Raw genomic sequence first — 24,314 nt, forward strand, 5'->3', positions numbered from 1 at the left:
TTTCTGTTAATTGCTGGGATATACAACATACTGTTGTAAATAAAGCAATGTGGTGCTATAGAGATGCCCTGGTCTATAAATCATATTTTTTAGAAATAAGGTAACATGCAACATGTCATTTTAATGTTTAAAAATGTGCCTCAATAATTGCCAAAATAATCGCAATATATTTTTTCTAAGTCGTTCAGTCCTAGTATTCTTGTAGAATACTGAATTGATAAATGATTTTTTAAAATATTTAATACAAAATTAAATAGTAAGTTGCATCAATAAGCGATCACAGAATTATTTCTGGTTACCAGAGTGTTGACTTTATCAGTTAATTCATGTAAAAATATGACGTTTTGGTGGGTGTATGTGCACGCGCATATAGGTGTTGGTTACGTGCTCGCTCCCGATGTCGAGCGCGGTGACGTGTGCGATCCGCCGCCTGTTGGTCTTTCACAGTTGGTGACGAGTGTTATGAAAATGGCCTCGACCCTGCCCGTGAGCACGAATAACCGGAGAAGATGACGACGTTGAGCTTCTTAAGTCGGTCGAACACCAAAGTGTCTTCCTTGAACACGTAGATTACAGAGAAGTGAACAAAAAACAAGAGACTCTCGGAGGAGAAACGCCTAAAAATACCACAGAGGACCGCAAAAATTTCCGCTGGCTGGCTGAGGAGCCACTATGGAGGATATCAACTCTAATATCAACGCCGACTTGGAGGTGCGGAAGCTCCAGGACTTGGTGAAGAAACTCGAACAGCAGAACGAGCAGCTCCGGAGCAGGTCTACGATGTTGTCCTCGTCCGGAGCCATGTCAGGGAACCACAGACCCCTCAGCGCCGGATACGACTCGTCGTCCCTGTCAGCGGGGATGGCAGCCGGTCTGGCCGGCTTCCCTGGGGTGGGGTTCGTCGGTACGGGCGGCTACGGTGGTCTGCTGGAGAACAACCGCTGCTTGAGCCCCAGACTGTCGTACGACGGCATCAGCTTCAGGAGGGCGTATGAATGTGAGGGGGCTTCCGCTGCCACCAGTATGAACTCACTTTATTCAGACACCACCGGTTCCGGCTTCATGGACGAAGCAGAAACCTCAATCCTAGATGAAGTGGAAATCTTAGACCTCGAAGACATGGATTGTCTACACGAAGACGAGGACAGCTGGTGAGTTAGTTGTAGGCTTGTCTCGGGAGTTATCTTGCCTTTACAGTAGTGTTTGTGTCTTCAGGGCCCGGTGACAGCTTTAATTGCCTGGGCACAGCTGCTCTACACATTAACATACGCCTGGCATGAACAGTCTCAGTAGCTTCAATGAAATCTTCCACTGAAGGAGCCTCATTGTGGACTGGAGCGTGTTGTTGGACAAGTCATATGGGCGATGCCAAGCCACTTCTGTGACCGTCTGATCACAATAGACACACTTTGTCATGCAGTCATTGTTTCATACCTTTGCTTACGGTTGGTGCATTCATTTCAGATGAGCAGGCCTCTCAGCTGTCAGCACCCTGAGATCATCTATTAGACCGTTTTTTTATGTAGTAATGTGGCAGTTTGTTTGGCTTGTCATTGACACTAATGGCAGGAGACCAGTGTCTAAAATCAAAGTTGTTTTCCTGCCTAAACAGCCATGTGGGAGAGGTATCCATGGTTATAGTCCTCCTCTGAATTCCCTTCAGCACAGCAGTTGGCACACAGCTACAAGTGTGCTGCACTAAGTGAGAGAGCCAAGAGATGAGAAATAGGACTGTCAGCTCGTAGTGCAGAAATAAAAAGCTCTGACAGTGCCGTAAAGCTGATCGCCAGCGTTGCAAATGCAGCGATTACAAACAATGGCATGATGGGTCATGCAGAGTGTCATGGATGCCCATTTGGCATCATGTAGCTCTGCTTGTTATCAGAATAATTCTCACAGCCCACATGTCCATTCCTATACCTTTCCTTAATCCTCTCCCACTACACTGTATTATGTAATCCAGCACTGAGGATTTCTAGTTATTAGGGTTAGATGGTTTATAAAGATGCACAGTCCTGAATCTCATCCCAACTCAAAGAAATCCCTTAAAGCAGCAGCAGACGTTTAGACTCAGCAGAAGATCTCTTATGATAGCAATGGAAAAGCTATTTGGAAGGGAGCAGTTACTGACAGGACGTGAATATAATGATCTGTAGGAAATGGCCCATATTATCTGTCTTGTTAGGAAGGGTTTGATTGATTGGCGTCTGCTGTGGAAATGACATTGTAATAGCAACATTAAGGTGTAGCTGTAAATGTACCTTAATGACAGTTGTTAAAGTTGCTACAATCAGTGATATGACATGTTATAAGTGTGGTTATAAGTGGCCTTGAAAATAACAACAAAAGGTGATCTGACTCTGAATGTAACCAACAAGAGTACATGTATGTTACAAGGAGGATGCTGCTAATCAGTGTGTATGTTTCTTGAAAATTAAAAGCCTTTTTAATGATTATTGTTCAACCCATTCTTTGTCTAAATCAGCAGAGCAAACTCAGTCTGCAGCAGTGTGCCTCTGCCAGCGACTGAGCCCTCGACTACTTTCAGACATTGCTCACTCATGCCCAGCAGAGCCAGTCTCATTATGCCCTGGCTGTTTGTCTGCTCTCTGCATCAGATTGGTATCTGGGATTACCCCGTAGTGCCTTGCTCTTGCCAACTCCTGTCACAGACTCCTGTAATCCCATGAATTAGCATCAGAGTGGATTTTGAAACGCTGCCTGGCTCTGCAGTGTGCTCCCTGCCTATCAATAGATGCCAGTCGCTCTCTGGTCACTGCGTATGAGTTGCAAAAATTATGTATAGAGATGCAAATTTACTATGTGCTATGCTAACTGTAGTGTTGGTAAACAATGAAAATGAGCAGTCCCAGTTTCAGGCTTCTGTGCATTTGCTTTCATTTGTCTGTCATGTTTCTGCTTTCATCGTGGAAGTCTTCCTCTATGGCTGCTACTGTGCTGACAGCTGCTGACTCAGATTTCTCTTCTGAGCAGTAACTCTTCTCTTGTTTTCTCTTCTCATCAATGACAAATACACATTTACATTACTTCTGCTACTGCAGAACAAAGTCGCAGCCAGTTCGGTTAGTTTGTAGCTTTGTTTTATACCTTGATGACCACCCATCGTTATCAAGAGGGTTTTAATCAATGTAGCTGACTAAGCAATGAACTCAATGCCTTTTTCAAATGTTTCATTCTTGAAAGTTTACAGCAGCAGGAGTTTAAAGTCGCATTGTCCTCATTGCCATTGGAGACTCTAGAGACGGAGAACACTGGAACATGTGAACATAAAGGAGAATATATAGGAATACTGAAAAGCCTGAAAGATATCTGAAAGTCACCTCTTGTTGAGTTTTAAATTTGTGGTATTTTTAGCGGTTTTTTAAAGTAATTTATAGCCCTCAAAGTTTCAAGTATTTATGAATGAAATAGATCTAAATGAAAACAAACCGTAATATTCAGTCCTCTTTGTACCTCTTGAATGACTTCTTGTCTGTTCCCACTATAGTGCAGCACTCTGTGATAAAACCAGGTCCAAATACTTATCTTCCCAATCAAATTTCCTCCTGGAGCTGTTGAGTCACTTCACATATTAGGTGTAATAGGTGTGAGCTTTCACAAGGTGACGTGTGCGGTTTGTATTTTTTCAGGTTGTATGAGGCGAAACTCAACAGTCCCCTGCAAAAAGCCTTGAGTCCTGTCGTGTGGTGTCGCCAAGCTCTGGACAACCCCAGTCCTGAGATGGAATCAGCCAAGCGCTCCCTCATCCACAGACTGGACCTCACCATGTCAGGTAAACAAACTTGTGTTTTTTAGGAGCTGCAGCAGTAGGAGAAGTTGTAGAAACCGTAACAATAACAGCGATGCAGTTAATAAATATTTCTTTTAGCATGTTAGTGGTCATCACCAGATGCAGTTTATATCTGAGCATGTTAGGTGGATTTTGATATCCAATATATGGTTTTCTGCGTATTAAAATGTGTTATCTCAGTTGTGTCCACAAATTGACCCAATCTCAAGATTAAATGGCTGACCTCTCAACAAATATGGTGCACACAGGTCAAAAAAAAGCAATGCTGCTGTAGTTTTGTCCCCACATCACTAAGTTATAGTTTCTGCTACTATCTGTAGCTGTTATCAAGCTTATTTGAGTTAACACGAAGCGGTGGAGTTAGTGGGGTTGTAAAGATTCATCGATCTGAGCAATGGTCCAACATGATCAATGCAAAGTGAAAACACTGATCTGCATCATCATCTTTAAGTTAACAGATTAAAAGCATCTGTGCTAAAATGCGGCACTTATAGAGAACATAAGAAGATCTTTTTTATTTTGAAAAGTATAGATTGCTTTTCAGTTGAATATCTGGGAGATTTCAGAAATAAAACTGCCAAGTCATATTTTAGTCTTATTTTTTGTGAGTTAATATAAGTTTAACTAATTGTGTTCAATGGGCAGACAGTATCATATCGTCCTTAATCAAGTGTATATCCGTGAATTTAATCTGATTAAAATCAAAGTGTGACAGACTTTGTGATGTTGACAAATATCATAGAGGTGTCCAAAAATCTATATGATATCGTATTGTGGTGAAACGTTTGATTTACCACCCTAGGTGTTGGGTGACCTTTCAACTTTCCTTGAGGCTGCGGTCACACTGTGCAGATTGCATTTACACCTGCTGAAATCCGATCACAATGTGAGCCTGACCACCTCCAAATGTGGTCTCACTGATCTAAATGCTTTCTGACCCCAGTGTGTTTTCCTTTCAGTTAGGCATTTTCATGTGGTTCCATATTAATACCAGGAGTAAATGAGATATTCCGAAGGATAACTGTCTATCTGTGTGATTTCAGTCAGTCAGTCTCTTTTATCTGTTTTTCAAAGTGCCTAACAAAAGTCATTAGAAAATGATCTTAAACATAAAAACTAGTAGTTCGTTTACTCTGAATCCACAGGTTGTATATATGGATCCGTCAATCTGGCAAGAGGAAATGCAGAAGTAACACTTGATGCTGGCTAGATAAGAAAATGTCATGATTGTTCCTATTACTAATAGGCTTTAATGTATACTAAATATTAATATTCCCATTTTATTGTCTTGAGCACAAGAAAAATCCAAAACAAGCCTATTTCCTATATTGCTCACATTCCTTTTCTTGAACCTACAACTACCAGACATACAACTAAAAACAAACCACAAAAACAAGTATGATTCATCATGCATGTTCCGTCCTATCCTAGAGGGAAACTGAAGTATAAAAGTGCATGTTTGCGGAAGTGTTATTTGCTAGTTATATGGGGAGATGGTGGACACAGATCAAGAACGTATAGAAAATGTCATTTTTTTTAAAGTTATTGAAAGCACTGCACCTTGCTGATTGTGCCACAAATGCCTGTTTGACTCACAAAACTATGTAAGTTATTGATTAATGTTATGGGACTTTTGTTTCCCTCTTTTATTGTTAGCAGTTTGTGTGTGGGATAATGGGTGTTTCACATTATGCCATGGGGCCTGCAAAATATTTATCGTTTTGTGACATGTTAGCACACCAGGAGGCTGAAGGCATGTAAGGTGTTTACTTATTTATGTTTACATCTGTGATAGTTTTTCCACCTTTCTAGTGCTTCACTTCCTTCTCAACCACTAATCATACTTCCATCCATGTTGAAGGATCACGTTTAGAACCAGAATGGATGTTAAGTAGTTTCATACTGACAAACCTCAACTCTGTGACCGATCAGTGTCGCACCACATAGCGTGTTGTTGTGAATGGCAGACCCACTCACCAGTCTAAAGCATTCATAAAGACAATATTACTGCACTGCAATGATGACATGACTTGCATAAATAAAATAAACAAACATTGAAGTCTATTGGCTGCACATTTCTTCCTTTCTGCTTTAATGGGCACACTGCCAATGCTCACGGAATAAAGAAGTTAATTAAAATGCTTTTATTGAACAATTTCTACATGAATATCAATTAAACTGAACCTAGGCATTATAATTATAAAAAATTAAAGTTTAATTTCTTCTGCTCCCTTTAAAATATTTTCTTCGAAACGCAACAAAATCTCTGGACATTTTCCTCCATCTTATCTCTTTCCTCAGCCATCATACTTGCTAACCTGGAAGTCACCTCAACATCAACAACAATTAATCTGGAGGCTAGCTGGGGCTTCACCTGATTGGCTGAATGGTGTAAAAGCATGGACAATGTAATTGAAATAGTTGTTCTTATTCATTGCATTTCAGACAGCCTTTTGTGATGTGTTTATTGCACATGTTCACAATAAAAATGCGAGTTATCGACCAGCGCTCACCCAGGCTTACCTCATCTTTCCTCCTTTACACTTGTGCAATGCCTGTTTCCTGAGCTTTTGACTTCCACTAATTATAGTCAGTCTCTCAGTGAGAAGGACAGGCCTCAAATCCTCGCAGCTAAACTGAGAGGGGTCATTTCCATTTTGACAGCGGTATGCCCATGTGACAGTTGGATCATGTTGAGCAATAGGCGGCTGAAGGTTGTTCACTGGGGTGGATTTGATCCTCTCTGCTCTGTTGTGCAAGAATCAGCACTGCACCTGGACACACAGACGCCTCCCCATCTAAGGATACCGGCATTTGTTTAGAGTGGCTCCTAAAATAATACGAATATGGCCCTTTTGTGGAACAAGTGGGAATAGATATACATATGAATTCTGGTATGTTGAGAGCAGTATTTGGCTGTCCTCTTGAGTGATAATAAATCTAATTAAGTTACAAAGCGCACTATTTGTCTAGCTGCTGACTAATACTCCCCAAAAACTATCTACTTGAGGCTGGTTTAGGGAATTGTGCTTATTAGTGGTGATATCATCCGTGTAGATATGGAAGGATAACGTCATCCTACTTTGTCCTGAAAATACCCCCCACCCCCCCACCCCTTGTCACTGATACCACCCACCCCACTCCCATCGCCCCTCAGTTAGCACTAATGGAAAGACAAAAAAAAATAATAAAATCCTCTGAGTCTTGTAGTTTTATGACATTAAAATGAATCACTAAGGACGAGGTTTTACAGATTTCTTCCAAATAAATTAATTCCATTTTCTGCCCACATTACATTCTGGGAGCATTTGTGATTGTGAGACTCACCAGACACACCCGTCATGGCTCCCGGCTACTTCTTCTTCACACCTGGTCTCAAACAGGAGCATGGAAACCCTGTTGCCATGGTGTTGGTTGAGTTTGTGTCAGCAAAGCAGCGGCAAAGAAAAAAACCTCCTTCGCTCCACTTGTGGCAGATTGATTAAGTGAAGATTTCCTTAAGTCTTGCGGCGTGAACTGTGCAAGTTTGGTATGGGGTGTTTGAGTAAACGTTACATTGGAGTTAACATATGCAGTAAATGCACACTCATCCAAGTCATTCACATACTTTAACCATGACCTTAAGTTTTGTGTTTGAGTGGTGACCAAGCCTCGTGCATGTGCACACCCTGAAAAAAATCATATCCCCACATGACGTGTCTCAGTTATATAACTAACAACAGGGAGGAACCGCCTGGCAGATAGTTCCTTGATTTAACTGTAAGGGTCAGACAGCACACCTTTACTCATGTCAGAGAGTTCTGATAAGCAGCAAAACAATTTTGCTGAACAATTAAACATAGCTCTTTTCCATTGTACTGCTTTGACAGCTGTCCCGCAGCTTAGGTCCAGACCCAAGAGGTCCCAACCACAGTCACATGGTTGACCTGCCCTGTTTTCTACTCGTAAAAGCTTTGACTTTTCAAAGACCTCCTACTGTAGAGTTAGTTCACCTCCCTCTTGCATGTGTCTGCCAGTTTTATCCCTTCTCTCCTTTGTGGTATTTATCTCTCTCATTGACAAAAGCGTCTCTGTTTGCTCTTCTCTTGTGATATGCTTAAAGCTCTCTGCAGCTGTTTAACTCATTCTTTTATTTTTATAATAAGTAGACTTCAATACCAAGCTTTGTCTTCTATTCCCTCCTCATACATTTATTCCCAGCTGGCCTTAAGCAGTCTGTTATGTGCTGGCTCATTTAGGGAGGGTTTTCGCCTGTGGAAACTGCCCTGAGGTTTCCATGGGCTGAAAAGCAAAGACGGAAAGTCCTCCAGTACAATTTCATATCACAGTAAACTGAAATTACATCAGTCACAGTGGGTAGGAACATTGTTTCTTTTCCCATCTTCCTACTTTGGATTTGAGGACACTCTATTTTTGTTGGTCCCTATGCAACAGATCCCTTTAGATTTTTCAGTGTCTCTTCCTAATGACAGTGTGCTACTAGGGTTACTGTGATAGGTCACATCACCAAACCACCTCCAAATCCTCCTCCACTGAACCATTAGGTGGTTTAAATGGATTGCAGCAATTCTGGTGACCTGTACAGAAGTTATGTCAAGATTTTCTTAATAGTAGCTATCGTGACTCCTCTCACAGACAGAAAATTCATGTTTGTACTGTAAGCGCTCACAGAAATATGTCATTATGTGGACTTGTTTGTGTATGCTGTGTACATGCATAATATGTTTTAGGCTGTAAAATAAGACAGTGGAACATGACAGACGTCAACTGAATATTTAGTCTCCCCTGTGTGTGATACTCACCACAGAACCGTTTCAACGTGTTGACCTGACCTGTTCTTTTATGGAAAACAAACCATCCATTGGTTAAACGTGTGCAGCGTTACAGGCCTACATGTTGCAGTGCTGTTGACATTCCTCAGTAGCTGATCCGTGCGGATGGCAGCACAGTGGACATGATGGTATTTCCTAAATAATGCAACAGGACAGAGTGCAGAGGGAGAAAATGGAAAGAGGAGTTAGCTGATCTTAAAAGGCTGCTTTCCAGTCACCGCTGACCTGTGTAAACACATCCCGTCTCCTAGAGAAACAGAAGGATGGATAAACAAGTGCACACAGCAACAATAAGCATCCAGATCACCCAAAAGTATTTCAGTTAACCGGCATCCTGTCCACAGTCTGATCTCATGATCGAGACCATCGGGGGACTATAGACTGCAGCCTTTGACTGCTGTTTCGCTGAGTTTCACAGAGAACTGCATTGTGCTGTGTGCGTCACGATTGAATGGCACGTATTGTTAAGTGTTTCTCTCAGCTGATGATGTATGAACTCTCTATCAGGCCCACACTCAGCATACGGTGTAAGAGACTCAGCCAGACTGACAGCACAGTGCAGAACTTTCATAGAGGTGCCGACTCTGAGCCGACACTGCTGACATTAGTAGTCGCATTCATGGGCGACCAACAGGCTTCATCAGAAAGGGTTTCAGTGTGTAGATAGTAATATGTTAGCATACTGAACAAGCCAAACAATGACTGCCAAGTTTCATCTTCTACTGGTGACATTTTAAGCTGCCTTCTTTTAGGTGTTTATTAAGCTAATCAGTCACTAATACAATTATTCTAGATTAAGCAGGAAATTTTAAGTTGATTAGTTGTGATTTACATTTGTATTCTATTTTTCCTAATGTAAATTGTTATGCAGTAATTAGAATTGGACAAAACGGTTTAAAAAAAAAAATCATTTCTCGCATCAAAGAAGTGGTAACTTTTAAGATCCCTCTGCATGATGGAGTCCATCTGTGCAAAGTCAACGTATGAGAGAAATGATTTGACCGACTTTTCATTAAATGAATTGTTAATTTAGGTAGTTAGCATAATTAGATAGCGTGTGCCAGATTTTCTCCTTGTCCCGTGCATGAGAGTAGACACACTGGAATAGCGTTGTGTAGACTGGTCTGAGCCACTTAGTTTGATTTACAGAGCCAGTGCTGTGTATGAACAGTGGATTTTTTTCCAGCATGCACAGAGAACAGACAGCTAGCGAACCGTGAAGACATCTGATGGTCAGAGAATCCCACTGAAAAAGAGTATTAGCTGAGAACACTCTTACATTTTCATCTTTTGACAGCTTGAACTTACTGTTTTTACCAGGACAATATGACTCTGGTCTGTTTTAAAATACACTGTAAAGCAGCATAAGGAAATTATGTGACATTTTAGTAGCAATCATCAGTGTTAGTGTTACTACAGGATAAATACTACTGTTAAAAAACTAAAAACTGTTAACACTGAATTTTCATGTGTTAACTGTTTGTTGTCCTTTTTCACATCTTTTTGCTTGCAAACTTGTAAAGATGTAGATGTAAACTGTTTGGTTCAGTACAAAAACGTATTTGGCTAATCTTAGTCAGTGTCCAACTCTCTTTGTGCTCTCTCAGACTATATAAACATACATTTGTGTGTTCCAGTGTGGGAGTGAAAAGTTCAGGACACAAAACCGTATAATAACATGTTCAAAAATATGAGGATAGCTCTTTTAAGATGTAAAGCACTTGGTTACCGAATCTGTAAAGATATTTCCTCAATGTCTCATGTGATGTAAACTGATATGTTATTTCTGTTTCTCATTCTGTAGCCAACAAGCGCAGGAGCCTGTATGGAAGTCCGTACAACCAGCAGGGTTATGGAAGCCCGTATAGCACAAATGCAGCCAACAGCCCCTACAGCAGTGGCTTCAACTCCCCGTCCTCAACCCCCAGCAGAGTGCCCATAGTCAGACAGCAGCTATTGCCCAGTAACGCAGGTATAAGTCTTTCTATAGCTCACTTTCGCTCACAGATTATCTGTATAGTATGCTACTAAAAAGTTTGCAAATTATTTCCTCACCAGTACACCAGCGAAACGCAGCAGCAGACAGGAATGCTCCAGCAATTAGTCCACAGTCATCAGTGGACAGCGAGCTCAGTACGTCAGAAATGGATGAGGACTCAGTGGGCTCCTCGACTACCTACAAACTCAATGATGTCACTGATGTCCAGATACTGGCACGCATGCAGGAAGAGAGTATGTACCTGCATCAACACTGTTCCTCTGTTTTCTGCAACCCAACAGTTTTTTATAGTTTGACTGTTTGTCGACAGGTTTGAGACAAGACTACGCTGCGACGGCATCCAGACGGAGCTCGGGTTCGTCCTGCCACTCACTGCGGCGAAGCACCTTCAGCGACCAGGAATTAGACGCACACAGTCTGGAGGATGAGGAGGAGGCGGTGCATCCAGCTTTCCACCTGCCCTCCAGTCGCTTCAGCCCCTCCCCTCGTCACTCTCCCCGCGCCTCCCCCAGGAACTCTCCCCGCTCGCGCTCCCCAGCTCGGTCCATCGACTACAGCCACAGCCGCGGCTCACCTCAGCCCATCATCAGCCGCTTGCAGCAGCCTCGCCACTCGCTGCAGGGCCACGGGCACGACCTGCAGACCAACGTGGTGAAGAATGAAGGTAAACACTTCATTAATATTTCTGTGATTCATTGTATGTTGTGGGGATCTATCGGTATGGAGTCTTTCAGGGCCAATACTGATGACCGTTACTGGGAATCAAGAGAGACCAATGACTGATATTTTGCACCAGTGTACATTACATGTTATATTTTAACAGCATGTGATAGCAGGGAAACTATCATTCATAACTAGCCTTTTTCATTAATAAGGATTTTAATAGCTGAATATGTACACTAGTAAGAAGAGTCATGTGTCAGAGCATCACAGGATGCTGGGATGCTCTCTGTTTATTGTGAAATCAGCTGATTGAGATTGAACAGTTTGTCTCTCGCAGTTCTGTCTGCTGTTGTTCTGTTTTGTTCATCATTCACTGTTCTATTACTTTCGTTGCCCTCTAAGGCCCATATCTTTTTTATTTTTATTTAGCATTGATTTAACCAGGTTAGTCCCATTGATATCAGAGATCTCCTTTTCAAGGGAGACCTGGCCAAGAGGGCAGCAGCATAGTCACATTAAAAACAGTAAATAGTAGATAAAATTAACAACATTAAAACTTGCTCACACATAACACTTGCACACAGACCAGGTTGACTGTAAGGATTTCACCAGAACTTTAAACTCATTCAGCGTCACAAGGGCTTGAAGTTTAAGTCCAGATTGTAATTTATTCCAAGCATCAGGTGCAGAAAACCTAAATGCTTTCTTGCCCAGTTCAGATCTTACTTTGGGGACAACAAACTTAAAGCATTGTTGGTTGTTGTTTTCCAGACACTGTTTCAGGGTAATCTGTGGCTGCCCCTTTACTTAGCCACTAGCTGTTGGTGTGGCCTTAGCCACTATGAGAGTAGCTAATTTCCTGGTTTGTGTTGGCAGCTTGTGTTTCTTGTTTAGTTTTTGCACGTTGTGTCTTTGCTCGAGAGACAATTCTGAGTCCACAGAGTAACTACAGACAGAGAGAGTTAGCAGCATCAGACACAAAAGTAGTGCATGTAATTTATTGCTGATCAGTGCATAAAAACCATTTGTTGGCCCCAACAACCAGCCAGGGTGATAATCGGTCTATCCCTAATATCTGTCCTGTTTTCATGGATCTAATTGCCTCCTGTGCTGCCGTTGTAGAAAAGCTGCGTCGTAGTCTTCCCAACCTCACGCGCTCCTCAGCGGCGGCAGCAGCTCAGGCACCAGAACCCGTCAAGAACAGCCGCAGCTGCGAGTCCAACCTGCAAGTGCCAAACGGAGGCTCTCCTCGACATCAGAACCAGTCTGCAAGTGAGTATTGTTCCAGACCCAGACAGCATCTTTTAAAGTGCTCTAATTTGACTGCATACCTCCACAGCTGCACACAAATCTTTATGCTGCAGTAGCTTTCAGACCATCAAAATCATTACTGAAATCACTTTGTTGTCTGCTGACATTATATCAATATTTGTTTTGCTTTCCAAATTCGGCAACATGACAGGCTGTGTAATCTCATGTTAGTCTTTGTATGAGTGGGAATTCTGTTAATCCCTCTGGCTGCACCTAAAGTCTAGGGACTGTGCTGCTTTGTAGTGACATGGCTTTGGTGTTTGGGGATCCTCTTTGTCTTTGATCATTTTTAGTTGTAATATCTTTTATTCACATGCATCCTTCCTCTTATTGTCTCGGCGTAACTTTCACTTCAAAGAAATGCACACCTTCTGCGGAATAAAAGCATGACGCCACCAACACTGAGAGAATCCAGAGTGACTCCTGGTATCTGTGACACTAACAGAACTTTGCATTTGATGGTTTAATGTTCTTTTATAGCTTACAGTCCTACCTCTTTAAGCTAAGACTATCCATTTGATGTAATCCTGTAATGGGAGATAAAGGTAATGGTGTTGTTCTTAATCCAGAGGCAGTAATCCCTCTCTTACTAGAGTCAGATAGGAGAGGGGTCAGAAGGCAGGTTTCAGCTGGTTAAAAGTGCAGTGACTGCCTTCATCCAGTCTTAACCAGCCCTCCGTGGGACAGGGTATAGTGTTGATGTGGACTGAGCTATTGGTCTTTATACATTCAGAAGAAGTTGTGTTTTCATCTGAGTCTTGATAGATTTCTTGTACTTTACTGTGCTTGCTGGTGGTTGTATGTGTTTCTCTGTCAGAGCTTTGGCTGTACTGGGCATGTGAGACACCTAAATGGCTGCTTCTTTCACTGACTTCTCCTCACTGTAAAGCATGTGTAACCCAAACCAGCCTCATTTTCTCTGTCTATGCTGAGACTGGTCGATTGGCTGTTAAACCTGATAGAGGCACTGTTACTTTGCTCTGGCAGCCTGCTGCTCCTTCACTTAGTCTGCAGAGCCCCCTAGTGGTCTCAAACTGCACCTTGGGCTTGAATGGCCTTCAACAGCCCCTTTTTTCTCCAGTAATATTCTGAATCTCAGGCAGAATCACATCCCATGCTGACATGTCCCTGTTTTCCAGCAGCAGCTCAGCTCTCGAGATACTCGCCCCCCTCTCGCTCCTCCCCGAAACCCAAACAGCACCTCCAACGCCCAACTGCCCTGCGAGGTAACAGCCTGCTCCTAAACCAGCTGGGGGCTGTGAGATTGATCTCCCACAGACATATGCACAATTTATGACACACTAACGTCAGCTGCCGGTGTACTGATGGTATATGGACTACTGATGAGAGTAAATGATAAATTGGCTATATTTATGGACTTGAAATGGATGTGAGGAAAGTGTATTAATGCACTCGTTGCCAGCTTGTCCTTTGAAGCTCTGGGACTGAGGGGTAACTCTGAGTGCAGTTTTAGCATCTGTTTTTGTTGCTTTCTTGGTGAGAAAAAAAGGAAATTAGTAGGTGAAGCATGGTGCTTATAGTAACTGCCACAGGTTTGCCACCTCTAAAGAAGGATTTAACATTCACAATTTAATGGGAGTGTTGACTCATGAAAGGATTATGTTCAGCTGTTTCTGTACACAAAAACATCAATCTACCACAGGCTCAGTAATAACCTTATACATTCATTACATACAATCTTAAGTTTTACTGTCAAGTTTAGTTTAATTATTTGTTACATTATGTACAGACTACATTGTCATTGCAGATATTGTTTGACCTTTTAATATAAATTTTATTTTATATTTTTTTACAAAAATGAGCATTACCAGTGGAGCCTGTGATTCTGTGTTTTGACATTTAGAGAGTCAGCAGAGATAGTTAGCATGTACCTGATTTAACATCTCTCTTCTTCCCACTATGATAATCATCTGCATTTTTCTGATCAAACCTGGCACCTAGTTTACCCACAATGCATCTCAGCTGCTTGGGTGTGTTGTGCTGTTATGTGCTAATGTAGCCTTGAGTCTTTTGCCTAAAGCAGATATAAGGAGGGGCTACTGATTTCTAACTGCATTTGCAGATTGTAGTCGTTAGAGTGACTGAAACTGACGTTATCAGAGTTCCTGCAGCTCCCTCTGGAGACACAAAAGGCTCTAACCAACCCTTTTACATACCATATGTAATAATACTTACCCACAATTGGAGACAAACTCTCTTCAGACATCAGATATGTAGCATTCCTGCGTCACCAGTCTGCTAAAGTGACGGCATTCTGTCATTCAGACACTGATCAGTTTTAAGTTCATGTTCCTCACGGCTTCATTTAGGAATATCAACCACAGTGGCTGAGAGCCATGATGCGCGTGCAAAAGATTAAACTAACAGCAAGCTTATGAGTCTGTCCAGTATCTAAGAGCCAAGTTTATTTATGATATCCTGAACGCTAAAGTTTTTATTTACAACTTATGATAATGTCAACAATACCAGCAGTGAAATAAAATTATCTTTTCAGCTGTGATGGAGCTCAGGACTCCATGTCAGGGATAATTGATAATTATTAAGAATTAATGAAGTTACATGCGTTGTTCCCTGTGCGTAAATAAACACAACGCTTGCTTCGGAGATGCTCATATGGATCCTACTGCTGCAGGTATTCAATAAACTCAGAGGAACTATGTCTACAAACAGCTGGAAGCAACAAACTAAACTTCAGTTAGTTTAGGACATTTCTTTGCTTCACGTAATTTAGAGTAAGTTGCTTGTGCATACCTGTCTGCTAATGCAAGAATGTGCAGTTCAGACTTGTGCAGTGTTGAAAATGATACGTAAAGCTTGTTAGGTAAAACTCTGTACCATTGCCGTGGTAGCTTTAATGGAGAAGTGACCAGTGTGTTTATTCAGACAAAAAGCCGACACATTCAGATGTTGTCGGATTACCAGAAAGGAGTGCATGCCTGAAAGAGTTTGATGAGATCTCCTTCAACTTTTCATACGATATGGACCAAGGCTACATTACAGCACACAACCTACTCCCTCACTGCCCCATCACTGCTCACAGCTACACTTTCTACTTAGGCTAGTTGACGGTAAAGCATACCTTTTTCCATGGCATATAGGATTGTTGCTTCTGTTGGTCCAGAGCCATGTAAGTTTGTTAAGAGAACAAACGGGCAGAAAGACATACCGCATTAAACCCCATCCTCGGCACCTTCCCCCCTGCTCTAAATTAAGGCTTGTCTCTGTTGTCTTCGTCTTTGTCTAGTCCCACTCTCCTGTTGCTTTGGAGAAGAAGGTGATTTCAGTGAGTATTCACTGAGGGCTTCCACCTTATAAATATTGTGATTGTGGTTCCACGCCGCGGTTGTATTGATGTTGTGCTGCTGGTTTTCACTAGTATATGCTGTGTCTGTGTTATCACCTCATCCCGTCAATGCATCGAGCGTCATAGTAGGCAGCTGTATTAGTTAACCTTTCTGTTCATTTATGTTTTATTTTCTAGTTTTTTAACTTTAACAGATCTGACTGCATTTGTGAATTTGTAGTGGATGTGGTTAGTAAATTCCTACTTGCTGTATGTACACTGGCATCATATTGGTATGTACCTCACACCATTGTGCTCTTGGTCATGACTTCATTGTTAGACTGACAGATTGAAACATATAGAAGTGTATTAAGACGACATACCATTATCCAGTTATTTCTGATTGTATTCCTGCTCTGCCTGTCTTCAGTCCCCTCTCCCAGTAAGCTGCGAACGCCTGCCACCCCATCCCCGCTGGCCTTGAGGCAGCCTGTAAAGGCCACATCCACCCCTAATTCTGCCACCTCCACCCCGACCCGCTCACTGGCCGCTCCACGCAGCGGCCTGCCCCGACCCAGTGCTTCTGGAGGAGGGGGAGGAGGAGGCATCCCTCTGCCCCGCAGCAAACTGGCCCAACCTGTGCGCAGGTAAGTACATCTACAGACACAGTCAGGGCTGCGCAGCATTAATATGCTTTCAGCTACACAGACAGTGGACGTTTTTGAAAACGGCCGAAAGACCTTAATTTTTAACAAAGCTTTTAATTAAACGTGCCCCTGAAGTTTCTATTTTTGATTGTTATTTTACCTGATTGTTTTGTTTTTATCCTTTTTATATCTTCAGTGTAGCACTTTGAGATTTTGCCTTCATGAAAAGTGCATTACAAATAAAATTTATAATTATTATTATTATAGTTACATAAAGGCTGACATTGAGCAGAAACAAGTGTTTTGTGATTATTGCCACTACTCGGGGCAACACAACTAATTTGTTTGACCATTTAAAGCAGCGCCACAAAACTCTGTCTAAATCAGGTAAAATATCAACATTATACAAATATTTTACCTTAGTTTGATGAAAATTTTGAAACAAAAAGATGTATATCAAGGATTGAAAGTACTAGAATAAACAACTCTTTAAACAGTTATTTTACAGATTTTATTGTTCTGTTAAATTACATATAATATCTGGTAAAATCAGAAAAGGGTTATCAATGTTGACTATAGAAGAGGCAGGCCAAAACAGTAAATAATGTACGCATGAAAAATCTGTAGTTTTACAAATAGTAATTTGTTCTTTTACTATGTATGATTCTAAAATTACTCCGTTTTTCTGTACTTTAAAAAACATTATTTTACAAATAATTATTTTCAGTTTTAAAGTATTTTTCTGACACATTTTCATTTTCATAATTTTTTGACTGCCTCTTTGCAGCATAGGATGATTTATTCTTTACAAATGGAGCTATTCAGCTCATTTAGTGAAAATTCTTGTATTCTTTACATATTGCAGATAAACAAAATATCACAACATCAGTTTTTATCCAGTATCATGCATCATGCATGATCTCACCTTGCACAGCTGTAACTGAATATTATAATACAAAATAGACTGCACTGTGTTTTTAGCTATTTTATGTGCTTTATTGGTTTTTATTTATTGTACTGTTTTTAATGTGTGAGGGTGCTTTCAATGTTTGAGTGTGGTTTTTAAATTTTGTCCTTCAGCCATGACAAAAGATGAATTTCTGTTTTTACTTGGAACAGACAATAAAGTTATCTAGTCTATTCTATTGAAACATATTACATTACTGTCGGGAAAATGACATTTTTACCTTGTTTTCTCAGATCTCTTCCTGCTCCTCGGACGTACAGCGGCACAGGAGAGAACTGGCGAGAAGGTTGTTACTGATGCAGCCAGCAGGGGACGCTCCAGTCACACTATCAACACAAGGAGGCAGACATTACAACATGGCACTTTATCTACCTAGATAACATCTACAGTGAAGAAGGAGAGACTATGTCGCAATATATATATATATATATACAATTCAGATTTTTTTTTTTTTTAAAAAGGAGAGGAAAGTGTCCAGATTGTGTCAAAGAGGACCTCCATCGTGTTCCTCTGTGGTGACTGGCTCTGGAGGGATCCGGCATGTAGTGCAGACAGCCCAGAAAATGCCAAAGAAACCAGCCCGACTCCAGCTCCGGCCAGCAGAGGACACATCACCTGCCTTGGTTCGACTGCAATCATCCGTGTGACAGTTCATATCTCTACATGCCCGGCTTTCCTCCCCCCTGTTCTTCTTTCACCTCCCTCAGGTTGAAATGTTTCCACGCATTTCTCTCTTTATGCTCTGTGTTTAACAGATGTCGGTGAGCGATCTCTATGATGATGCTGTGCAGGTGAACTGTCCCGTAACGTTCGAGAAGTTTCTTGATGTCTTGCAACAGTGAAAGCACCTCTGTGTGGGTATGACGTTTAAAGAAATCTTTCCTCTTCTAAAATCAGCCAGAATGTATGCACAAAGTTTGTTTTGGAAATTATTTATTCAAATTATTTAAAGAAGTGTATGTCCAAACTTCCATATCAGTATTTTTGTTTGAAATTTTCAGTTGTTTAAAATATACATTTTGAACCTCAACTGCAAGCTAACTCTCCAAAGCCTTTTTTTTTTGTTGTTGTTTTCAAAGTGTCAAATCAGGACTCGAGAGAAACCCGGGTGATTAATGACGCCTCGGCCAAAGCATCAGTTCTGACTTGTACCACAGTTTGCCAAGATTATACTTTTCCATTTAAGTGCTTAAAGTGGTCAGTTTAGGAAGAGGTGGACATAAAGTCTGAGTTATATCTGAAATTCCTTTTGTTGAGAAAAAAGCCTGAGCTATTTTATCCCTGTTCATCCATTCAGCCAATGAAACACAGAGTGGTTTCAATTCCCATAACAGATTTGTCAGTGTGTATCATTCATATTGTTAAAAAAAAAGTAATGGAAAACTGTCGTAAATAAGAAAAAGACAAGTTTCGACTGGCTTTTACCTCTTGTGCTTTGGAAACGAATCAAAAGGCATGCCAGTGTTAGGAAAGGTGTTCTGGTGTGGTGGTAATTGGTGTGGTGGATGTTCTTAAACTAGTGCCTATAATTTAAAGTTTCACTTGAGTTTGAACATCATGTTCTGTTTGTATGTTTATCATTTTGTGCCAAATTCTGGATTTGCCAATATTGTTTGCAATTTAGCATCTCTGCTTGATGATTTGCTTGCCTGTTTGTTTTTTTTTTGTAATTGAACCGACACATTTATAAATGCTTTAAAAAAAATGTTTAATATGCGCCTTCATATCTATTTATAACTAATTACTCTGTTCTGTAAATGAAACTATTTATTAAAGAGAGAGGTGCCTCTGTCAAAGCTCAGATTCGGTGGGAAGCGAGGATGAATGTTTCAAAAAAGCATACCACACCTTTTGTGTGACAGTTTTTGTTATTGAACTTTTTTTTATATCCACAAACATGACATTTGGTTTCCCCATGTAAAGTCACATTTCAAATAAAAGCTTAAAAGTTATTGTCTCTTTTTTATTGAAGTTTTTTGTTTGAGGAAAAATAAAAACAGAGTTGGTTTACTTTCATGCAGTAAAAGCCACAGACACAATCTACAGTGTGAGAACAGAGCAAATTAAAGCTTTAAGGTGAGATGCTACAAACAAAACACTAGTCAATTTAAAGATTTTGAGCTAATTTTCTGAACAACATTTCAGAAAACTTGTAACTTTAATCGGCTGCTCCATGGTGCTATCTATTGGTTGAATTTTTATGTACCCTTTCTCCTGTCGTCTTTTGTTTTAGTACAGTACCTTAAGTACAAATTTGAGGTACTTGTACATTACTTGACTCTTTTAAATGACACTCTACTTCTACTCCACTACATACCAAAGAGAAATATTACTGTTTCACTACAGTTATCTGACAGCCTAATTACCTTACAAATTAACATTGTTACATACAAAATGCATAAGCGTACAAATTATGCTGTTTTGTGATTAATTAAACCACCAACAGTTTATACAAGAACAGCTAAGAGAATGAATCAATTGACAGAAAATTATTTTTATTAGTTCCAGCTTTAAATGTGAAGATTTGCTGCTTTTAATCATTTTAATGTATTTTATAATAAATTTGAGGTTCAGTTGGTGGTTGGACTACGCAAGTGCTTTTTTCAGCTCTAGGGAATTTTGACAGAATTTCTGAGTATTTTCATAATTTTTATGTATCAAACAATCTATTAATAGAGAAAACAATTTGAAGATTAATCAATAATGAAAACAGTAGTCACAGTCCTATACCAAATAGTTCAAAATGAACTCCAGCTGTAACAGCGACAGCGTTTTACTGCAGGTCTTCCCTGCTGTCCTGTCTGTCTTCCTCTCTACTTACCTATTGAATAAAAACAACTTCCAAAAAAAACACATACTTTAATATGTTGTCCAAAATGCCATTAAAACGTCATAGTTTAGCATGTGGTCCAAATTGTATAAAAAATTTCAGTTTAGTAACTAAACTATGACGTTTTTTTTTTTCCACATTTTGGACGACATACTAAACTTTAGTATGTTGTCCAAAATGTGGGGAAAAAAATTCATAGTTTAGTATGCATCGAAAATATCACTAAAACATCATAGTTGAGTATGTCGTCCAAAATGTGGGAAAAAAGGTCATAGTTTAGTCTGTCGTCCAAAATATGACAAAAACATCATAGTTTAGTATGTTGTCCAAAATGTGAAAAAAAGTCATAGTTTAGTATGTCGTCAAAAAAGTCACTAAAACGTCATAGTTTAGTATGTCATCCAAAATGTGAAAAAAAGGTCATAGTTTAGCATGTCGTCCAAAATATTACTAAAGTGTCATAGTTTAGTATGTCGTCCAAAATATGACAAAAACGTCATAGTTTAGTATGTTGTCCAAAATGTGAAAAAAAGGTCATAGTTTAGTATGTCGTCCAAAATATTACTAAAGTGTCATAGTTTAGTATGTCGTCCAAAATATGACAAAAACATCATAGTTTAGTATGTTGTCCAAAATGTGAAAAAAAGTCATAGTTTAGTATGTCATCAAAAAAGTCACTAAAACGTCATAGTTTAGTATGTCGTCAAAAAAGTCACTAAAATGTCATAGTTTAGTATGTCGTCCAAAATGTGAAAAAAAGGTCATAGTTTAGTATGTCGTCCAAAATGTGAAAAAAAGGTCACTAAAATGTCATAGTTTAGTATGTCATCCGAAACGTGAAAAAAAGTCAGTTTAGCATGTCGTCCAAAACGTGAAAAAAAAGTCACAGTTGAGTATGTCGTCAAAAAAGTCACTAAAATGTCATAGTTTAGTATGTCGTCCAAAACGTGAAAAAAAGTCAGTTTAGTATGTTGTCCAAAATGTGAAAAAAAGTCATATTTAGTATGTCGTCAAAAAAGTCACTAAAACGTCATAGTTTAGTATGTCGTCCAAAATGTGAAAAAAACGTCATAGTTTAGTATGTCGTCCAAAATATCACTAAAAGGTCATAGTTTAGTATGTCGTCCAAAATGTGACAAAAAGTCATAGTTTAGTATGTCATCAAAAAAGTCACTAAAATGTCATAGTTTAGTATGTCGTCCAAAATGTGAAAAAAAGTCATAGTTTAGTATGTCGTCCAAAACGTGAAAAAAAGTCATAGTTTATTATGTCGTCCAAAATGTGAAAAAAGGTCATTGTTTAGTATGTCATCCAAAATGTGAAAAAAACATCATAGTTTAGTATGTCGTCCAAAATATTACAAAAACATCAGTTTCGTATGTCGTCCAAATTGTATGAAAAATGTCATAGTTTAGTATGTTGTCCAACAAGTGGGAAAAAGGTGCCCAGGTACCTCAACAAAAAATAAAATTGAAATACAAGGCGTTTTTCCTTTTCACGATCAAAAAGGGATATACAAAATTTTAAAAATGCTTTGATTTTCATTTTATATTTAGAATAACAAAAAAATAAAATCAGTAAGAGAAACGAAAACAGGTCCGTTTTTTCATTTTCTGAGACCGGAAGTGGTCATTAGCAAGTTTGGAGCCAAACAACAACAAGATTCTCAGAGGGCAGAGCCCCTCAGCTCTCTTTGAGGATTTTGGATGGAATACTCTGTTAAATCAACATTTTAGGTGCATGTCCAAGGATTTTTGGTGGAATGTTCCTTTAAGGTGGATGTGTGAGGACCTTGTAGGTGGAATACTTCCTGAAACCAACCTTTTAGGTCAACATTCAAAGATTTAAGGTGGAATATTCCTTTATAAACCAACCTAAATTTCATGTTTTGATCATTATCAAGTGAGAAACCTCAATCCAGACTCCTCATAATGACGTTTGAGATTTATGCTGCTATTTGTTTAGTCCAGACTAAACAACAGAAATCCACAACTGTAATTTTATTTCAGGACTCAGTTATTAAATGTCAAAACAATCCATGTGACTCTAAAAACTCAACAGCTTTACAAACTCTAAGATTAAACTCTCCACAAGGATCTAAAATAAGCTGGACTTCTACATGAGAGCTTTAATTATTCTTCATCTACTTCCTGAAAAGTTTGGTCAATAAAAAAGACAAAAACTAATATTTTCAGCTGAACTAAAGACAGACTTTGTGATTTTTCTGCTCACATGTGTTGTTGTAAACTTACTCTTTCAAATAAATAGCCACCTAACCCCCCGGAAACCAGCGTTTGTCCTGTTTTTGTGTTGCTCCTCGGCGACCCTAGACAGCCGGGTCCTAATGTTTTTTGAGCAACACACCATGCTATGACGTTTTTACAATGATGGTTCTACTATGGAACCAGTTTGACATGTTCAGGCGTTCTTTGTGTGAAAACTCAGAGATTTCAGGGATCAGAAGGTGGTTTTCAACTTTCTTTGTTAACTTTCTGCTTCAAATTTAAACTAAATTTCCTTCACTAAGCCAGCCCTCTGGACTTCCAGTAAGCTGTGTTCCTATTGGCTGTCCAGGTGGCTGCTTGGTGTTATCAGGAACACCTGAGCAGCTCAGTGTCTTCCTGCTTTATTTGGCTGCAAACATTTCCTCTGCTTGTCTTCACCACTGAACCGGGTTTGGCTCCATTGCTTTAGTTCGTTCTTTAGGCGTTGGCTTGCAGCTTTTTTTCCCCATATTTTGGACGACATAATAAACTATGATGTTTTTGTTACATTTTGGACGACATACTAAACTATGAGCTTTTTTTTCACATTTTGGATGACGTACTAAACTATGACGTTTTTTTTTTTCCCATATTTTGGACGACACACTAATCTATGACGTTTTTTTTCCATATTTTGGACGAAATACTAAACTATGACATTTTTTTCAATATTTTGGACGACACTAAACTATGACACTTTTTTCACATTTTGGACGTGTGTTGGACATGTAAAAACATGCCATATGATGAAATAATGTAAAGGAGGCCGTGAAAAACACTATGGTAAGGTTTTCTTTGAAAAAAAAAAAATCATCATGAATTTTGGCACAAAAAACGCCATAGTATACTATGTCGAAAAAAAATGCAATTTTTCAACATGTTGTAAAAATGTGCCATATGATGAAATAATGTAAAGGAGGCCGTGAAAAACACTCCAGAAAGGTTTTCTTTGAAAAAAAAATCATCATGAATTTTGGCGCAAAAAAATGCCATAGTATACTATGTCGAAAAAAAAATGCAATTTTTCAACATGTTGTAAAAATGTGCCATATGATGAAATAATGTAAAGGAGGCCATGAAAAACACTCCAGAAAGTTTTTCTTTGAAAAAAAAATCATCATGAATTTTGGCGCAAAAAAAACGCCTTAGTATACTATGTCGAAAAAAAATGTGATTTTTCAACATGTTGTAAAAACATGCCATATGATGAAATAATGTAAATGAGACCATGAAAAACACTATGGTAAAGTTTTCTTTGAAAAAAAAATCATCATGAATTTTGGCGCAAAAAAATGCCATAGTATACTATGTAGGAAAAAAAATGCGATTTTTTAACATGTTGTAAAAACATGCCATATGATGAAATAATGTAAAGGAGGCCGTAAAAAAAACACTATGGTAAGGTTTTCTTTGAAAAAAAAAAATCATCATGAATTTTGGCGCAAAAAAACGCCATAGTATACTATGTCGAAAAAAATATGCAATTTTTCAACATGTTGTAAAAATGTGCCATATGATGAAATATTGTAAAGTAGGCTGTGAAAAATACTCCAGAAAGGTTTTCTTTGAAAAAAAAATCATCATGAATTTTGGTGCAAAAAAACGCCATAGTATAATACTATGTCGAAAAAAAATGCGATTTTTCAACATGTTGGGAAAACATGCCATATGATGAAATAATGTAAA

At 39.4% G+C, this 24,314-nt stretch overlaps 1 protein-coding gene across 4 annotated transcripts; it reads left to right on the plus strand.

The window, feature by feature from the left end:
- The first annotated feature begins 439 nt into the window (after positions 1 to 439).
- slain2 (SLAIN motif family, member 2) lies at positions 440 to 19,486 on the plus strand. 4 transcript variants are annotated; one of them, XM_023266916.3, is made up of 9 exons: positions 440 to 1,151; positions 3,651 to 3,793; positions 10,448 to 10,615; positions 10,702 to 10,875; positions 10,953 to 11,306; positions 12,428 to 12,577; positions 13,756 to 13,842; positions 16,351 to 16,567; positions 17,768 to 19,486. In XM_023266916.3, exons 1-9 carry the CDS (start codon positions 673 to 675, stop codon positions 17,829 to 17,831), a joined length of 1,836 nt encoding a protein of 611 aa, XP_023122684.2. In that variant the 5' UTR covers positions 440 to 672; the 3' UTR covers positions 17,832 to 19,486. The 4 variants fall into 4 exon arrangements, with proteins under 4 accessions (XP_023122684.2, XP_035802531.2, XP_023122691.2 ...); XM_035946638.2 differs by having other exon boundaries at positions 13,759 to 13,842; XM_023266923.3 differs by lacking the exon at positions 13,756 to 13,842 and adding an exon at positions 15,882 to 15,920.
- The last annotated feature ends 4,828 nt before the right edge of the window (positions 19,487 to 24,314 follow it).

Source organism: Amphiprion ocellaris, chromosome 2, assembly GCF_022539595.1.
Source record: "Amphiprion ocellaris isolate individual 3 ecotype Okinawa chromosome 2, ASM2253959v1, whole genome shotgun sequence".
In the NCBI taxonomy this organism is placed as follows: Eukaryota; Metazoa; Chordata; class Actinopteri; family Pomacentridae; genus Amphiprion; species Amphiprion ocellaris.